We start from the raw sequence: 18,417 nt of genomic DNA on the forward strand, positions 1-18,417 counted from the left end.
GATCTTGGTTCAAAGCCAGCCTGGGCACTAAAGTCCATGAGACTGATCTCCAGTTAACAACTAGAAAGCCAGAAGTGGCTCTGTGGCTAAAGGAGCCACAAGGGTAGCCTTGAGCTGAAGAGCTCAGGGACAGTGCCCAGGCCCAGAGTTCAAGACCCACGACCAACAAAAAACAAAAAACAAGAAAGAAAAAAAAAAGAGTCTCACAGGCATTGAAATGTAATTCTCAGATTTTAGCCTCCTGAGAAGCTAGGATTATAGACATGAGCCATCTTTACCGGGCTGATATCTCCCTCTCCCTCTCCTTCCTCTCCCTCTCCCTTTCCCTCCCCCCTCTCCCCCCCTCTCTCTGCCAGTCCTGGGCCCTGACTTCAGGTCTTGAGCACTGCCCTGGTGCTTTCTCAAGGCTAGAGATCTACCACTTGAGCCACAGCACCACTTCTGGCTTTTTTCTATGTATGTGGTACCAAAGAATCAAACCCGGGTCTTTGTGCATGCTGGGCAAGCACTCTACCACTAGGCTAAACTTCCAGCCCCAGCTGGTCTCTTTTTAAATTGATAATGATCATGCTCTGGAAGGCTCTGTCCTTGTGATGTAATCACTCACAAGAGAGTCACTTCCTGTGTAAAGTAATGCTCCTTCAATCTGGTGAATATAACTGTAACCCCTCTATTAATTATAATAAAATATGAAAAAAAGAGTGTCGCTTCCTAATGCCACCAGTTTGGTGGTGAGAATGTCAACATGAAAACTTTTAGGTGACAAATACATTTGATGTGAATTAAATATATTCATTAAGCTTTAGGGCTTTACATATGCTTTCCAGAAGTATTGCTCTCAACATAATTTGAATTGCATATCAATTAAAGAACAGGAAGTATTTTCTAGTTCTGAAAAGTAAGCATAACAATGAGCAGTGTTATATCATAACTGTTATCTTCCTACTAAATTAATCTCTGTATCACTGCTATCAACACGAATCCAGGGAAGGCTACAATGTTCTGACAGCTTGGGAAAGTATCAGAATAACATAATGTTATGGACTGGAAAAGGGTACCGAGGAGGTTAAGCGAACATTGAACCATGCCTAGGAGACCTTTGTGAAAGGCTGGTGATACCCAGGAGTGCTGACAAACACTCATGGATGGTCTTGTAGAGATAGATGCTCTTGGTACTTCTCCAGAGGCCAATTTCCAGAGAATATTTCTATTTCTTATGAATAAAGTGCTCCTGAGTAAATGAAATTATCCGTCCATGAAATGAGCTGCCATATGGAAAAGTGAGCTTCCATCACTGAAAAGAGTCCAAACAGACCCACTGGCCACTTATTATTGGTTGTTTCTCACAGGCAGCGCCCCTACTCCACAGTCTCCAGAGGTTTCTTCTATCACTATGACTTCTAGATTCCTTGGTTAATTTGTTGATGCATGTAACATTTAATTTAAAAATACCTAGATAGATAGTATCATTTTCAGAGTATGTGCTTGTAATTTTCCTGCCGTGGTTAATGAACACATGTAGTAAAGTATAAGCTCTACTTATTTATTTAACTAAATAATCTCTCCCTTTGTCAGCTGGAGGATGCCTTTGAATAGGAGAGGAAAGCAAGAATGAACTGTGAGAGGGAAAGGCACAGACTGGAGGAAGATTTAAAGTCAACCCAGCACAATGTGGAGAACATGGAGAGCAGCCAGCAGCAGCTAGCAGCACAGATGAGGAAGTATGTTTCTGCTGCCATGAGGTTCTGGGAAGTCAATCTTGGGCTGGAGAGAAGAGCTCTGTCATTTCACTTATCATTAGGACTTCAGGCCAAATGTTTTGAGACATAAGCCAAAGATGACAGACTAGGAAATAGTCTATTTTTTTTTGACAGACTTCATCATATAGTTGCAAATAAATGTAGAATCTGGGACCTATAACAGATAAAATTTCTGATTGGCAGATGAAAATAAAGGCTGTACAGAATAAGGGATATCAATCAATTATTGGGTATTGGAGACTGCAAGTAAAAAAAATGAAAATTGGCCAGATGTGTTTTTGAGATCAGATCAATGGTAAATTAAACGAAACTGTCATTGCTATGATGTGAAACACTCTCTGATCACTTGAATAATGCTTGATTGCCATGTATACCTTCATTAATACTTATTTAGAGGATTTTCATTAAAAATTTATTAAAAATGTATGGAAGCGGGAGCTTGAAAGAGGTAGGATCAAGGGGAAAGAGGTGGATAAATAAAGAGAAGGGGAGAATACAATCAAGAATCCAGTGTATATCCTATAAAATTAAGAAGAGTGAGGGAAAGGGTAGGGAAGGGAGGATAAGTGAGAATTTTGAAAGGGGTGACATGGATCAAAATGTACTGTGTTCATAAACTGCTTTCTTAAATGGCAACTCCTTTGTACAACCACTTGAAGATAATGAAACAAAAATCTCCCTTTTTCAAAAACCATTTTTGAGTTTTGCTTTGAAATGATGGGCAAAACAACAAAAGTCTTGGAAACTCCGAATTCATTTCGATTCATTATACCCAAAGGAACTGAGAAGATAATGATTCCGTTTAGTTCCAATAGTTAGTATGATGGGTTCTCTTTATATGTCCCTTTTGTCCTTCTTCATTTTTTTGGTAACACTTAAGAATTAAAATTATATCAAATAAAAGGAGAAAATAGAGAAATCCCAATGTAAGGGAAGGTCGTATTACAGCCAGGACTATATTCCAGGTTAAGAGTCAATAGTAAGAATAAAAAGGGGGAAGGGAACAACTTATAGGATTTGGGCTGTTTGTTAGTCTGCATGTGTTGATTTCATACTTGTTCATAGTGAAACTTGACTAACAGTGCACTAGTCAGTTACTAAATTTTATAGGTGTTTGGAAAATAAGAAGACAGAAAACCCAAGGAATGGATTGGGAATGGTATAAAGGCAAAATACAGTGATGGAGTTTTGTTTGTGTTGGATGGTAAAGATTTTTTTCACTTAGAGAAATGAAAATGATTATGTCCTTGCAGGCCCAGGTCAGACTTTCAGAATTTTAGGAAACTGTATTTTTCAGGAAATGATAACTCCACTGTAAAACTTTCTCTAAATAGATCTATGTATATTTAAGATTTAACACATGACAAAGGCCACATTTTTGATGAGTGATGACAGGACAGTCAATAAATGGTTTAGGAATTATTAGCTACATATTAGCTAGATAAAGGTTGAATTGCTACCTCATATCATTTACCAAATCAAATTGTATAACATATGAGATACACTTAGTGGCCCAAACCTGTAATCCTAAATATGTGGTTGACTAAGAGTGTGATAGAAATGTAGTTTGAGGCAAACCTTGGCAGAAAAAATTCATGTGACTCTATCTCGAAATAAAAATAAAAAATAAAAATAAAAATAGAAAATACGAATTAAAAAAAAAACAGGGATGGAAGTGTATCAAGCGTGAGGGCCTGAGTCAAACCCAAGTACTGCTACTGCCCAAATTAGTAAGAATAGTAATTCAACGTGAAGGAGCTGTGTCACTCTTAGAAGTATCAGAATCATTCACAATTGCATAGGTATTGATATAACTCAAATATCTATTTATATATGAAGCAAGAAAATGTATAATATATATACAATGAAAGATTACTCATCCTCAAAAAAGAAGAAATAATGTCATATGCTAAGATAGGGGATGGGCCTGGAGGACATCATGCTAAATGAAATGAGCCAATCACAAAGGTTAAATACTGCATAGTTCTACTGACAGGAAATATATAAAATACTCAAGCCTATAGGAACAAACTCTTAACATGACTGTTATTCATAGCGAAATTCATAAATAAGCTTCAGCTTAATTATGAAACACTATGTCACAGTTAAATATTAAGTGAAGTGGCCAGAATAGAAATACCTTCAATATACCCTCAATATATAGACATACCCTCAATATATTACTGTTAATAAGTTATAAATCTGTACATAGAATGTATACAATATTATAATTTTATAGTAAAGAAAATGGAACTTTCCCTATGATGAGATACACACACACACACACACACACACACACACACACACACAGTTTTGTGTACTTAGAGAAAAAGGTGCACAATTCACACCAAGTACATTATACTGGTTTCTTCTAGGAGGAGAAGAGATCAAAAGAGAGACTTCAGACTTTGATGTAATAGTTGTATTTTTATGATAAGGACATATATATTGTTTCTATAATTTAAAAATTTTTGTGCAAGGAGGAGGGGGGTTGGGGGGAGAAAAGGTGGTACAAAATAAGGGAGGGAGTAACTTGTATGAAAGGTACTCATTTATCTTACTTATGTTACTATAACCCCTCTGTACATTACCTTTACAATGAAGTAGTTTTAAACAACATATTCTATTTATTACCTTTTCCAAATAGGAAAGAATTAGAAATGAGTCAGATGTATTCAAGGGTGGAGAGTGAAAAGGGCCTGGTGGCTGAGCTTCAGAAGAAGGTTAAAGAGCTGCAGGTAATTATTTTTCAAATAGTTGTGTTTAGTTCTGTGGCAGATGATTGGTATCGTAATAAGAAAATCTCTAGCAAGGTATTCGTACTTTGTTAACTCTAAACAGGAAGTAAAGAAATGTAGCTTAGAAGGTATACTTTGGGTGTGTACATTTACATAAACTTCTTTGGAGATGTACATCTTGGCATTTGGGAGGCTGCAGAAGCAAGATTTTGAGTTTAAGGCCATTCCTAGCTACATAGAGAGAACCTGTAGCAAAACAAACAACAACAAAAACATTAAGAAAGAAAGAGGGAAAGAAGAAAGAACAAAAGAAAGAAAACTTTTGTTTTTTGTTTTGTGTGCTCCTTTGTTGCTGTTTTTGATTTCTATAACCTTTGTCTTTATGTAAATTTGTCTGTTTTGGGGAAGGGCAAGGGGAGCACAGAAATGGGGGGGAGAATAAAGGGGGAACTAATGTAATAATGATACTCACTAGACACTATATTGAAACGGAACTATCATTTTGTAGGGGAATGGGGTCAGGAGGGGAAAACTTGGAGAAAATAAAGACAGAAGTGATACTGTTCAAAAGAAATGTACTCAATGCCTGAATTTTGTAAATGTAACTCCTCTGTATATAATTTTTACAGTGACAATAAAAAAGGAAGAAAATAGAAAAGAAGCAAGAATGATGAAAAGAAAGAAAAAACGGGGGAAGAGGGAAGATAGAGGAAGGAGAAAGGAGAAAAGGAAAGGAAAGGGAATAAATTATTCCACAGATGTATGAACTAAGGAAAAATAAGGTTTTTTTCCACTTTATTTTTTATTATCGAGCTAATGTATAGCGGGGTTAAAGTTACATTCACCAGATAGTGGGTGCATTACTTCTCATACATTGATACTCCTTCTTATGTTTTTGCCCCCATTTCCCTCCCACCACCCCTCCCAACCATCTTGTTTTCCCCCTTTCTCTTTCCTATTTCAAATAAACAAATAAACACATATACAATATACCAGGTAACAAAGTCAGATACAGTAACAATATGAGATTAAGCCAAGGGCAAAAAAGAGAAGAGAAATAGCATAGTACATTAAGAACAACAATCACTCAACATAAGGCTCTTGTTTCCATATCCTAGAGACCCTTTCATTTTGTGAAAAATGAATGAATTTTATAAGCATTAATTTCCTTACTATGAGGATGATAAACTAAGCAGCTAATTTATTGAATATTTTCTATGAACCAGGTAGTGAACTAAAATCCTGGACATGCATTTTTTTCTCATTAATCCTACAACTGTATGATTAATTGGTAAGCACAGTACATGACTCATGGTATGCATCCATTTTTAGCAGTTTAATTTTCATGTTGATTATATATGATTATGAGGCAATTATACAGGAAATCAGTAGGCTCTGTAGCTAGCTGTCAACTTAAAGCATTATTTGTTAATAGATAGCTTTTTATTAGTTTTATACCATGTCAGTATTTTATGCTATATCACCATTTGTACAGTAATTACATAAATAAGGCAGTTACAATCACATGCACACATATACATGTGCATCCTTAGGAGAATGTCTCGGTGTTGTAAATATAATTCAAAATAATTCTTATGTTATTTTGTTTTTTTATTGTCTGGGTAATGTATAGAGGGGTTACAGTTACATTCGCCAGGTACTAGGTATATTATTTCTCACACATTGATACCCCTTCTCATGTTTTTGTCCCTGTTTCCCTTCCCCTACTCCCTCCCAATCATCTTGTTTGCCCCCTTTCCTTTCCTATTTTAAATAAACAAATAAATGTCTATGCAATATACCAGGTAACAAAGTCAGATACAGTAACAATATGAAATTAACCCAAGGGCAAAAAAGAGAAGAGAAATAACATAGTACATTAAGAACAACAATCACACAAGATAAAAGCTCTTGTTTCCATATCCTAGAGTTCCTTTCATTTAGTCTCATCCTATATGATCTTATGTACCTAGGTTTTGAGCTATTATAATCCTCTGCTAGGAGAGTCCTACATGTTCCTTTGGGTCTTGCTTACTTCATTCAAAATAATTTGGGAATTTATTTTCAGTGTTAAGTTGAAGTGAAAGTTACGATGTTTCTTTAGTAACTTCTCTATCATACTTTATCTATACAGACTGTTTTCTTGATATGATCCAGATATTAGATTTCTATATACAATTTTATTTTATGGAAAGGAAAACTTATTCTAAACTAAGGTCTGACCTTTTTTACCCTATTCTAAATGTGGCCAATTATTTAAGATAATGCTGGTGTACACCAAGGCCTGACTGTAATGTAATACAAGGATACCACCAATATTGGTAGAACTACTTGACCTTATGCTAAAATTAGGGCTTGGTACTCCAAAAGTTCTAATCAATCTTTTTCTTTTTCCAACATTCATGCCTTTACTAGTATCTGCTCTCTACTTACTTCAGTAATTCTTTTTCCTCTACAAATTCGAATTTGCTGCTGTAAATCTCCTGCAGACTATAAAACCAGACAAATACGTTTATTAGAAATAAGTGTAAAACTACACTGATCAGTCTCTTCAAAGCAGGACACTTGAACTTGATGTTCATTCAATTCGTCAGATTTTTGTAGCTTTGGTAGTTGTTATTGTTAGGCAAATAATTCTAGACAAGGAAAATTTTGTTTAGATTATTTATTGTTTTTTTCCCAGTAAATTCTCTTTAAAGTTTTTTTTTTTTTTTCTGCCAGTCCTGGGCTTGAGCTCAGGGCCTGAGCACTGTCCTTGGACTTTCTCAAGGCTAGCACTCTACCACTTGAGCCTCAGCACCACTTCCGGCTTTTTGCTATGTATGTGGGGTACCGAGGAATTGAACCCAGGTCTTTGTGCATGCTAGGCAAGCACTCTATCACTAGGCCAAACTCCTGGCCCCCTTCTTTAAAGTTTTGATATGCATTTCTTTTGGAAGTACCCTTTAGTAAGATTTCCCCTATGCATATATAATTTAATGACATTGCATATTTCTGTGAGATTTGAAAGAACTGCAAGTAATAATGTTAGTTTTGGTATTGATTCAGAAAAAATACTTGTCTAAATATGTTTAGGTTTTTTTGGTTATAAATTTGGAACCAAAAATGTCATGTTAGTTTTCTTACTGAGTAAAACAAATATAATGAATTCAACAAAGCTCTTAAATAAAATATGTTGCAAACCAATTTTCTCCTATTTCTCCAGACACACATAGGAAATTTAAATGAGGAACTGGAGACTGAAAGGACCACTCAGGCCAAGATAGAAATAGAGAGAGCTGACCTCACTCAAGACCTGGAAGACTTGAATGAGAAGTTGGAGGAGGCAGGAGGGGCCAGTTTGGTTCAGCTGGAAATAACTAGGAAACAAGAAGCAAGATTTCAGAAGCTTCGTCAAAATATGGAGGAGGCCACATTGCACTTTGAGACAACGTTTGCCTCTTTGAAAAAGAGACATGCAGACAGCCTGGCTGAGCTCAAAAGCCAAGTAGAAAATCTACAGCTGGCAAAGCAGAATCTGGAACAAGAGAAGAGTGACTTGCAGCTACAAGTGGGTGACCTTCAGACTCATGTTGAACAGATGGCAAGAGCTAAGGTAGACACTCTCAAATCCCTCTCGGGGGGGCTTGTGAACAATGGAAGAAGGCACTATAGGGGAGGAGAAAGGAAAGTCAAAGGATTACTTGAAATTTTTCATCATAGAAGCTTTAGTTCTTGAGACAGAATGTATCAAGGGTCGTTGCTGGGGTCACACATCAACTGAATGTGACTTGAATTGTGACTTCTCGTTTTATTAGAATCCCAGCCATCTTCCTTATGGATCTTTCTGGTGATGGCATAAGAAGTAGGATAGGAAAGTGAAGGTGAATTACCCATACCTCTTTTAAAGAAGGGCTTCATTGTGTTGTAAGTATGCCATGGAGTAGTCCTCTTAATTCTAGAGCCTATCTAAGAATGGTGGACACAAACATATTTGCTGAAAGAAGTGAATTTTCCCCCCCCACGTCTCTTCTGGATCTCATCAACCAGCCTACACTAGAAAGTTTCCGTATATGATCTACCATAGCTGAGCCCATTAACCTATACAGTTCAAGTTCTCATAGCAAATGGTTACTGTTGTATCATGGTTACCAACAACTGTGACAATAAGCAGGTATTTTATTTTAGGTTAAACAGAACACATGACTAGTTGCTGTAACCTCTGTTCCTTTGTGAACCCTATTTTAAAGTTACCTAAGAAAGCTCTAATTCAACCCAAAATGTTTGACCTCCATGGACAGTGAGCAGATATGTAGAATAGTTTCAGAGCTATAGGGTAGATTCTAAGATATTTAACATTATTTCATAGAGACAATTTCAGTAGTTACTCCAATGAACTACAACACATGAGGTGTGATGAAATTTTTGAGCACATGTGGACACTGAAAAGATACAAATCTATAAGCTTCTTTTCTCCTCTTTGAAAGACACTAAAATCAATTAATCATTTTTGACAGTTCAAAAAAAATGAAATCAACCCTTTGTCCTTTATTTTTCCCCAACCACAAACAGGTATATACTTTCTTACCTGCTTACTCTTTTAATCCTTGTAAACTTGTTTTATTTCATGAAACTTTTAAGTTGTGCAATTGAAGATCAGCAATGATTTCCTTCTCACAAACCAAACCGATACACACACACACACACACACACACACACACACACACACACACACACACGTATTTTTCTTTTCCAAAATTGGTATTTTTTTCTGGACTTTTCTGCCTTTGGCACCTCATTCTTCCCAATACCCATGCTCTAACTCAGTTAATCATTCTCTCTCTTGTCTTTTGCTTTTCAATCTTTTGTCACATCTGTTCTATTATTCAGGCTTACTACATCCTCTCCCATTCCCATGTTCTTACTACCATTTTAATGGGACTATTGTGGTGGTTTTCTAAATGATCATTTTGATTTGCCTTGCATTATTTTATTACATGCTATGCAGTCCCTAGATCATGTATTCTAAAGTATGTATATTGATATATATTGAATTATGTTCCTGTTTACACATGAATTTCAAACTTCTGCTTTTAAGGTAATTGGTGATCTCTAATCAGGCTTAGTCTTTCTTGCCAGTTTTAGATACTATTACTTTGATGCATGGACTTCATTACAGCCAAGTTAAAATGTTGGGTCAAAGCACTAACTATTCATTATTTTTCAACAATGTGTCCTTTCCAAATGAATTTCCTTCACTGGAATGTTCAAGTACACCTTAATTTTTAAATTTTTGAAAATGTATTTATTTTTGTTGTAAAAGTGATGAACAGGGGGTGATAGTTACATAAATAAGGCATGAATACATTTCTTTTTGCACATTGTTACCCCTCCCTCATTTTCTCATGCTTACTACTCCCCACTCTGCTCTCAAGTTGCAAAGTTCATTTCCAACGTAGTGTCTAGTGAGCAACTTTGTGTATTAAAGGTTTCTGAATTCTCTTTTAACACTTTTAGGGTCCCACTAATACTAGCAAATTATGTAATAAGTTAGCCTTACATAACTGGAAACGATCTGTAAGTCTCTTTTTGCTCCTATTTTTCAGCTTTTTGTACACTGTGTACTCAGTTACTGGCATTTACTTCTTCATTTGCCTCCTGAGACTCAAAAGTTCAGTGACTGGTGCAATGTCACACAATTTAGAGTTGGATCTCAACTTGAATTCTGTGTATGTCCATGATAGACTACATTCTGCTGCTGCCTCTTTTTTTTTGGTAGGATAAATTAATTCTGTTTATATTCAAAGGCGTATGCATTATGCTAAGCTCTTATTTGAATTACTGGTTTTTATCTTTTTCCAAATTATATTGGTAAGAAAGCCAATGCTCAGTGACACAATGGAAATGAAAGTATTTCAAAATGTATTATTCTCATAGAGAAGCCCAGAGCAATTTAGAAGTGATAGGCAATCTTCCAGTTATTTTTGATTATTTTGAATTCCCATTCGTTCCCACATTTCTTCAAGGCAATATTTTTATGCATCATTTTAAGAAGCAGCTATAAAATGAATGCGCATCATTTCATTAACCTTCCCTTCCATGGCAACAAAATTTATTGTTTCTTTTTATGCTTTCATTTGAAATTCTGTTGCTTTCATACTATATCCTTCTGTTGGCCACCATGTGAGAAATATCTATGTCTTTTACCAAAACTACTGCTTTTTTTTTTAACTCTGGGGTTAAGCTCTGTTCCTGATTTTTTGTAGTCAAGGTTAGTGTTCCACCACTGGAGCCACAGTTCCACTCTTGTTTTATTGTTTCTGTTGCTGTGTTGTGGTTAATTGAAGATAAGAGTGTCATGGATTTTCCTGCCTCTGGGCGGGCTTCAAATTTTGATCCTCAGATCTCAGCCTCTTATGTAGCTAGGATTAGAGGCCTGAGTCACTGGTGCCTGGCCAGGAATACTGCTTTTATAAATACTTTATTAATTGGAAAAACTAGTCCTGTGGTTAGCAGTACCTATGGATGTGGAAAAAAAAGAAAAAATTCAAGCATGCACAACTTAGCAGGCCACTACTACATGGATTTATCCCAAAATTACTCCTGAAACCTGGAAAGCCAACAAGTGTTGGCTTCTCTTTTTTCCCCAACTTATTTATTTTTTATTTATATATTTATTTATTTTATTAAAGAATTTATTAACATTGATTTTTACATCATATTTCAAATGTCATATTTAACAAACATGTATGCCAGGGATTCTCTTTTGCTGATATCCTTGACTGTGTGGTCATTATCCTTTCTCTTTTTGCAAGTATATGTGTAGCATATTGACGGCTGTAAATATAAGTCCCACTTCTTTCACACATGGATAGACTCTTGCCAGTTCAGTTGATAGGTATTTGTCAGTGGAGGTTTTTTGTTTTTAAATCTTTTTTCCAGTCATGAGCCTGGGCACTGTCTTAGGATACCTTTTTTCTCAAGGCTAGAGCTTTACTACTTGAACAACAGCTCCACTTCTGGCTTTTTCTGAGTATGTGGCACCGAGGAATAGAACCCAGGGCTTCATGCATGCTGGGCGAGCACTCTACCACTAGGCTACGCTCCCGGCCCTATCAGTGGACTTTTAAAACAAAGTTGGTTCACATAATCATAATTGTATCCAGTTTCCCAAGTGATCCAGGATTATTGGCCATCTAAGTCACTAGTACACAAAGTTAATTCTTAACATTTCATTTTGTAACTACTACTTCAAATGGCATGTGTAAATTTCAGTCCTGACTCTTACTAGCATTATGATTTTAGGCAAGATAGTATGCCTCTTTGATGCTGTTTTCTCAGCATTTGAGGGGTATTGTGAGGGAAAAAAGTGACTATGCCAACTTTGTCAAAATTGCTTTCAGAAGTGTTAGCAAACTTTCAACATTCAGAATTCGATTTAAAGTGGTTGGAAACCTGAAAACAGTTACAACAATTTGTCTTTGGTTGTGTGTGTGTGGTGTGTGGACAGTTGAGCACGCTTGGCTAAACAACCTCTATGCTTCAACGGTATTGTGTGAGTACCTGATATCTGAATCTCTGCCAGGTCTGGGTTTGCAACCACACAAAGCTTACACACAATGAGGATGACATGCCAGGTGGAAATACCTGGCAGTGCTTATCTGTCACCAACTGGGGGTGCTGCTTTTACCTGACTCTTTACTTGCTTGTGAACCTCTGCGCATATCCTGACCAAGTAAAAACAATCATCTGGGTGCTGGAATTTATCAGGAAAATTTGAATGTGACAGTTTGTATGTTCACCCGTCTTCCAGTAACAACTACAATAATTTGAGTACCTTAGGAATTTGGTAGGTTATTTTGTGTCAATCACACATTGGATATAGGTGTAGGCTAAAGGTCTTTCACATAAGTTTCAGAAGTACTCACTAAAGAGATTGGTCTTTAATACATCATAGTCTCTAGTGGGAGGTGGCCAAGGTTTTGGCTGACTCAGAAGCTTTCTAGAGGACCAGACCTAACATCACTGTTTAAATGCCCCTTGTGTTTGGCCATTGGAATTTTGCAGTGATTAGATTCACACTATGGCTATTAGTCATACTGTCAGCTTCCATCTTTTCATCAAGTTTCTCAGTTTTCTCATGCAGATGCTGGTGTAATCCTTTCCTTTCCTGTCTCCCTATCCTTTAATTCCAGAGCTCTTTTTCTTTGCAGAGACTATGGCCACAGGGCTATCAAATGACTCGAAGCTTAACACATCTAAAGAACTTAGAAAAAAGGCTGAATTAGAAATACATGTGAACTTCTAATATTTTTATAGTTGCTAGCACTCATGGGACAGATGGAAGACATGCAAAGATAACTTCTAGAAGAGTTTCACAAAGCTATGAATTATGAGAACTTACTAATATATATGTACCACTTATGACATTGAAACAATAAACTGTTTCAAACTGATAGATAAGATCATCCTTTACTCCATACTCATTACATTCAAGAGTCATTTTTGTTTTGTTTTGGTCATGGGACTTGAACTCTGGGCTTGGGTGTTGTCCCTGAGCTCTTCAGCTCAAAGCTTCTGCCCTACCCTTTGAGCCACAGTGCCACTTCAGGTTTATTGGTGATTAATTGGAGATAAGAGTCTCGTGGGCTTTTTAGTACCAGGGTTGGCTTTGAACCGAGATCCTCAGGTCTCAGCCTCCTGAGTAACTATGATTACAGGAGTGAGCCACCATGCCTCTCTCTAAGAATCTTCAGTCTCAAAATCATTTGCTTGAGTTGCCAGTGGTTGATAAGAATGTGCTCGTTAGGTTGGTTACCTAAGTCAGAAAAATTCAAAAGCCAATGGCATATAATCTTTTTCAAGTATGAAAATTCAATTTTGCAAAATTGAAAAATGAGATCTCAGTGTTAGCCCAACAGGATTACCATCAGCCCAGAGATATAGTGATTAGAAGGCCGCAATTGCTCTGATAGTTCAAATTCCCTCTGTCATGCTATTGCGCATCAGTGCCATCTACAGATTTTAGCCTGTGTGGTCAGACCTCTAGATTCTTTTTCCTCATCATCCTTTCTCACTCTATGCAATTTGTTGCTTGTTTATTGAGGTACTTGTGTTATGTAGGTATTATTTTAGGCACTGGAGAGTCTTGGTGAAGTAGAATCTCGATCTTCATGAAATATGAATCCTAATGAGAAAGAAAGAAAAAGGAAAAACATGATCTTGTTTTATACTACACCCGTGTTTGACATGTTTCCTTCTTCAAAAGAGCAAAAAGGGACTGGGAGTTAAGCATACTGGTAGAGTGCTTGCTTAGCATGCACAATGATCCAGGTTCGATTCTTCAGTACTACATACATAGAAAAAAAGTTGGAAGTGGTGCTGAGGCTCAAGTGGTAGAAATCTAATCTTGAGAAAGTCTAAGGACAATGCTCAGGCCCTGAGTTCAAGCCCAGGACTGGCAAAAAAAAGAGAGAGAGAGAGAAATAATAATAAAAAAAAGAGCAAAAAGTAGCTGGGCACCATGGCTCACACCTGTAATCCTAGCTATTCAGGAGGCTGAGATCTGAGGATCAACGTTAAAGCCAGCTCTGGCAATAAAAAGCCAGCCAAGAGACTCTTATCTCCAATTAATCTCCAGAAAATGGGAAGTGGGCCTTGGCTCTAGGGTAGGGCAGTGGTCTTGAGCTGAAGAGCTCAGGGACAATGCCCAGGTGGAGTTCAAGCTCCATGACTCCCCTTCTCCCCCCCAAAAAAGATCAAGAAGTTCTAGAGGCTTCTGATATCCAACCAGTTGGACTGCTTCTTTGAGAGTTATCCTCTGAGAGATTTATCACACTTATGGATATAGACTCTAGAACTTATTGTTCTACCTTAAATAATAAGATATAATTTCCTGCTGATCTTCAATACAGAAAACATCACACTAAGACCTCATAACCACTGATTTCCTTCTTTCTAGTGCAACTAATTAATCTAGACCAATCCTTCTTTACCACCTCAGGCTAATGCTGACAAATTCTGCAGTCTGTATGAAGGGCATTTGAATGAAGCAAATACAAAATTGAATGAGATGACACAGTTGGCAAATGATATGACAGCACAGAAGACAAAGCTGCAGAGTGAGAGTGGTAAGTAAATATGCTGCCTTGGTTTTAATAATCCATCCTGGTAGTCTTTTGGAGGTATAACCAATATTGTCATCACCTACTGACTAGGCTAGCAAGGAATGCAGCCTCTGAATTACCTTGTTCTAAAGACACATCCTGTCTGAGAAAGTTCACCTCTATACTTCTTTGGGTGACCTTGCCTAGCTGAAAAATAATACACAGTCGGTAGGACCAATAAAGGAACCTACCTCATCTACAAATGTGACTCTTTCTTATAAATTGGATTTCATTGTATAGGTTTTTTCTTCAAATTTTAAATAATGAGTCCCCTTTATTTTTATATTATTTACATCCAGTAAAAGCCATAATCAGGACTAGTCTATATGAGTGCACATAATCATGTCTCCATTATCCCTCTGAATTTTTCTTCTGCTCGATGCTTCTCTCATTCTATTTTAGCCCTGTTAAGCCTTTTGATATGCTCTGAATATACAAAACATACTCCAACCCTGGAGCTCTGGCATAGGTATTTCCTCTTAGCTATTCTCTCTACCTGGAATATTGAACTTATTCTGCAAAGACTTGCAGATGATGGCCAATCAAGGAGATATAGAGGAAAAGTCAGGTTAGTCTATTGTGAAGGCAACATTTGAGTTTATCAAATGGGTTGAATACCGATATGCTTTTTTTAACTCATATCATATGACATATACAATTTATCCTTAAAATAATATATTTTCCGTCCATCTTTCAGAATATGAGTTCCATGAGGAAACTGTTTTGATCATTAATATGTATCAGTCCTTTAGCAGGTACAATATTCTGCAAACATTGATAGATAAATGAGATAAATGTCCCATGGATATTCCCATCAATTACTATTGGACTTTTCAAATTATAATCTTTGATATTTTAGGATTTTTTCTTAATTTATCATATTTTTGTGTGCATATGCGTGTCACACACTCAGTCATTTACAATGGCTATTCCCAATCTGTCAAACAGATGGACTAGGGTTTCCTTTGCAATACTTTGTAATTTTTCCCAATCTGTCAAACAGATGGACTAGGGTTTCCTTTGCAATACTTTGTAATTTGACTTGTTTTTCTTGTGTGATTAGTATATAGGTAGTTGTTGTCAATAATTCGAGTTAGTTTTGAATATACTTCTACAGATGGAATTAGTAATTCTAAAAGTATATCTATAATCTTGACACACAGAAGCACACACTTCAAGAGAGTGAGGACATCTGGGCTTTAGGACATCCTATATAATTGGACATTTTAAAAATATTTTTTATTGTAATTAATAAAAGGGTTACATGATATTTGCCAGATAGAGGGCGCATTAATTCACATACATTGATACCCTTTCACATGTCTTGGTCCTCATTACCCTCCCCGCCCCCATCTTGGTTTTCCCCCTTCCCTATCCAATTTCAAACAACCAAATACAAATAAATCCAATATATCAGATAACAAATATATCAGATTAACTGTAACAATATGAGATACCCAAGGGACAGCAAAAGAGATGAGAGATAACATAGTACATTAAGGACAACAATCATTTGTTATATGGCTTTTAAGACTTTTAAAATAAGGCATTAGAAAATAAGAAAGTTGAGACTGCACCAAGCTCCTTTTCTATGTGTTGACGATTAGCCATTAGCGCAACAATCACTTTCAGTCCTTAGAATCAACCACTCAAGAAGTCATAAGCACTTCCTGTGGCCTCTTTTCTACCCTAGGATTTTTCCTGGTGCCACACCCATCTTATCAATAGCCTTGGTAAGAAGCAGTAGTTCGGGGCCGGGAGTTTGGCCTAGTGGTAGAGTGCTTGCCTAGCATGCACAAAGACCCGGGTTCGATTTCTCGGTACCACACACATAGAAAAAAGCCAAAAATGGTGCTGAGGCTCAAGTGGTAGAGCTCTGTTCTTGAGAAAGCCCAAGGATAAGTGCTCAGGCCCTGAGCTCAAGCCCAGAACTGGCAAAAGTAGCAATTTATGCCTTCTTCCCAAATTTCCATTTAGCTACTGATGGGCATATGTGTTGGTTACATATCTTAACTACAGTAAATGATGTTGCAATGGACATGGGTGTGCTGATAGCTTTAGTATGGCCTTGTTTGTGGTTATTTGGGTAAATGTCCAGAAGTGTGATGACTGGGTCATAGGAGAGTTCTATGTTTAGTCTTTTGAGGAATCTTCATACAGCTTTCCAGAGTAGTTGAACAAGTTTACACTCCCACAAAGAGTGTAGTAGCATTCCTTTTTATAATAAGGGTGATTTCAGAGGGGTTCCAGTTATGTAAGAAAGGTAATGAGTACATTTCTTGTGGAATATTTTACCCCCTCTCTTGGTCTTATGTTCTATTCTATTACCCCATCATGCCCTGCTCTCAGAGGAGATATATTACATGTGACTCAGTCATCAGTGGACATTAGACTGTGATATAAGTGATTCATCAGTCTCAATCTCTTCATGGATTTACATTTCTTCAGAATCCTTTGAAGTATGTTGTGTCACTTGCAGATAACTAAAATTGGGCTACAGATTCCCAGTAATCTTCAAACTGCTTAGGGCAGTTTGAGAAATAATAGATGTTTTGTTCTAGTCTCCTCTTGTAGCTGTCCTCCAAGTTCTTCAATTTGCTGAATGCAGTTTCTCTTTTCCCTGGAAAGTTGGTTTATCAGAATCTCTTTTTCTTCCAGTCTCTTTAGGAACTCACCTACATAAAAAAAAAATCGCAAAGTTATTTAATCACAATATTTCTAATATCTAGCCTTTGTAAGAAGCAGTAGATTCTATGAGATTAAAAGATGTTTAGTTACAATACTTAGGTCCTATTTTTTTTGTGAATTCTTTGTCTGTTTATATTCATAGGCCAGAAAAGATTGTCAGTACAAAGTGGTAAAACATATTAATAACTCTAATTAGCAGCACTACACTGTGCTAATTACAATTTTTTGGTCGGTTATGGGGCTTGAACTCTGGGCTGAGGCACTATCTCTGAGCTCTTCAGTGGAAGGCATCTGCCCTAGTCCTCCCTACTCTTGGGCCTGAGCGTTGTCCCTGAGCTCTTCAGCTCAAGGCTGCCGCCCTACCCCTTGAGCTATGACACCTTCTGGTTTTCTAGTGGTTAATTAGAGATTAGAGTCTCACCTTCTATAGTGTGAGACTATAGCTTTGAACCATAATCTTCAGATCTCAGCCTCCTGAGTAGCAAGGATTACAGGTGTAAGTCACCATGGCACTAATTATAATTTTATTCACTAAATTCACTATTCAAGTCATTTTCACTTAAGAATTTTCTTAATGACGCTAGGTGCAAATGATTTATACCTATGTAGTATGTATACACAAAATGGAATTTTATTCATCCATCAGAAAGAATGATATTGTACAATTTATAAGGAAATGGAAGGACTTGGAAAAAATTGTATTAAACAAAGTAAGCATGACCCAAAGAAACATAGGTTAAATGGCTTACCTCATTTGTGATACTAGAATGTGCCTATAACTATACAAGTAAACACAATGGATGGTAAGACAAAAAAATTCAGTGACTCAATAAATTATACAGCTCTCTAAGACATTCACACACAGTGGAACTACAGGAGGATACACTTAGAAGGGGATCACAAAGCTTAACAGCTATGTACATCTTGTCATAAAATGTTCATCAAAATGAATTCTAGAGAATGAAAACAAGGGTTTTTTTCTTGGTTGATGCTTTTGTTTTCTTTTCCTTTTGTCTAATTTGTTTATCTGTCTTTGGAAGTGTAAAAGAGGAACCAAAATGGTAGGACAAAGGATGAACAAATGCA

General features: G+C 36.7%; 1 protein-coding gene across 1 annotated transcript in view; it reads left to right on the forward strand.

The window, feature by feature from the left end:
• Myh15 (myosin heavy chain 15) overlaps positions 1 to 18,417 on the forward strand; it is a 119,995-nt gene that overhangs the window by 60,043 nt on the left and 41,535 nt on the right. The window contains 4 exon segments of the mRNA XM_090330959.1: positions 1,576 to 1,721; positions 4,408 to 4,498; positions 7,704 to 8,093; positions 14,481 to 14,607. Of these exon segments, the coding sequence (XP_090187085.1) occupies positions 1,576 to 1,721; positions 4,408 to 4,498; positions 7,704 to 8,093; positions 14,481 to 14,607 (754 nt within the window).

The sequence above is a fragment of the Megascapheus bottae genome, chromosome 1 (genome assembly GCF_031878675.1).
Source record: "Megascapheus bottae isolate mThoBot1 chromosome 1, mThoBot2.hap1, whole genome shotgun sequence".
Classification (NCBI taxonomy): Eukaryota; Metazoa; Chordata; class Mammalia; order Rodentia; family Geomyidae; genus Megascapheus; species Megascapheus bottae.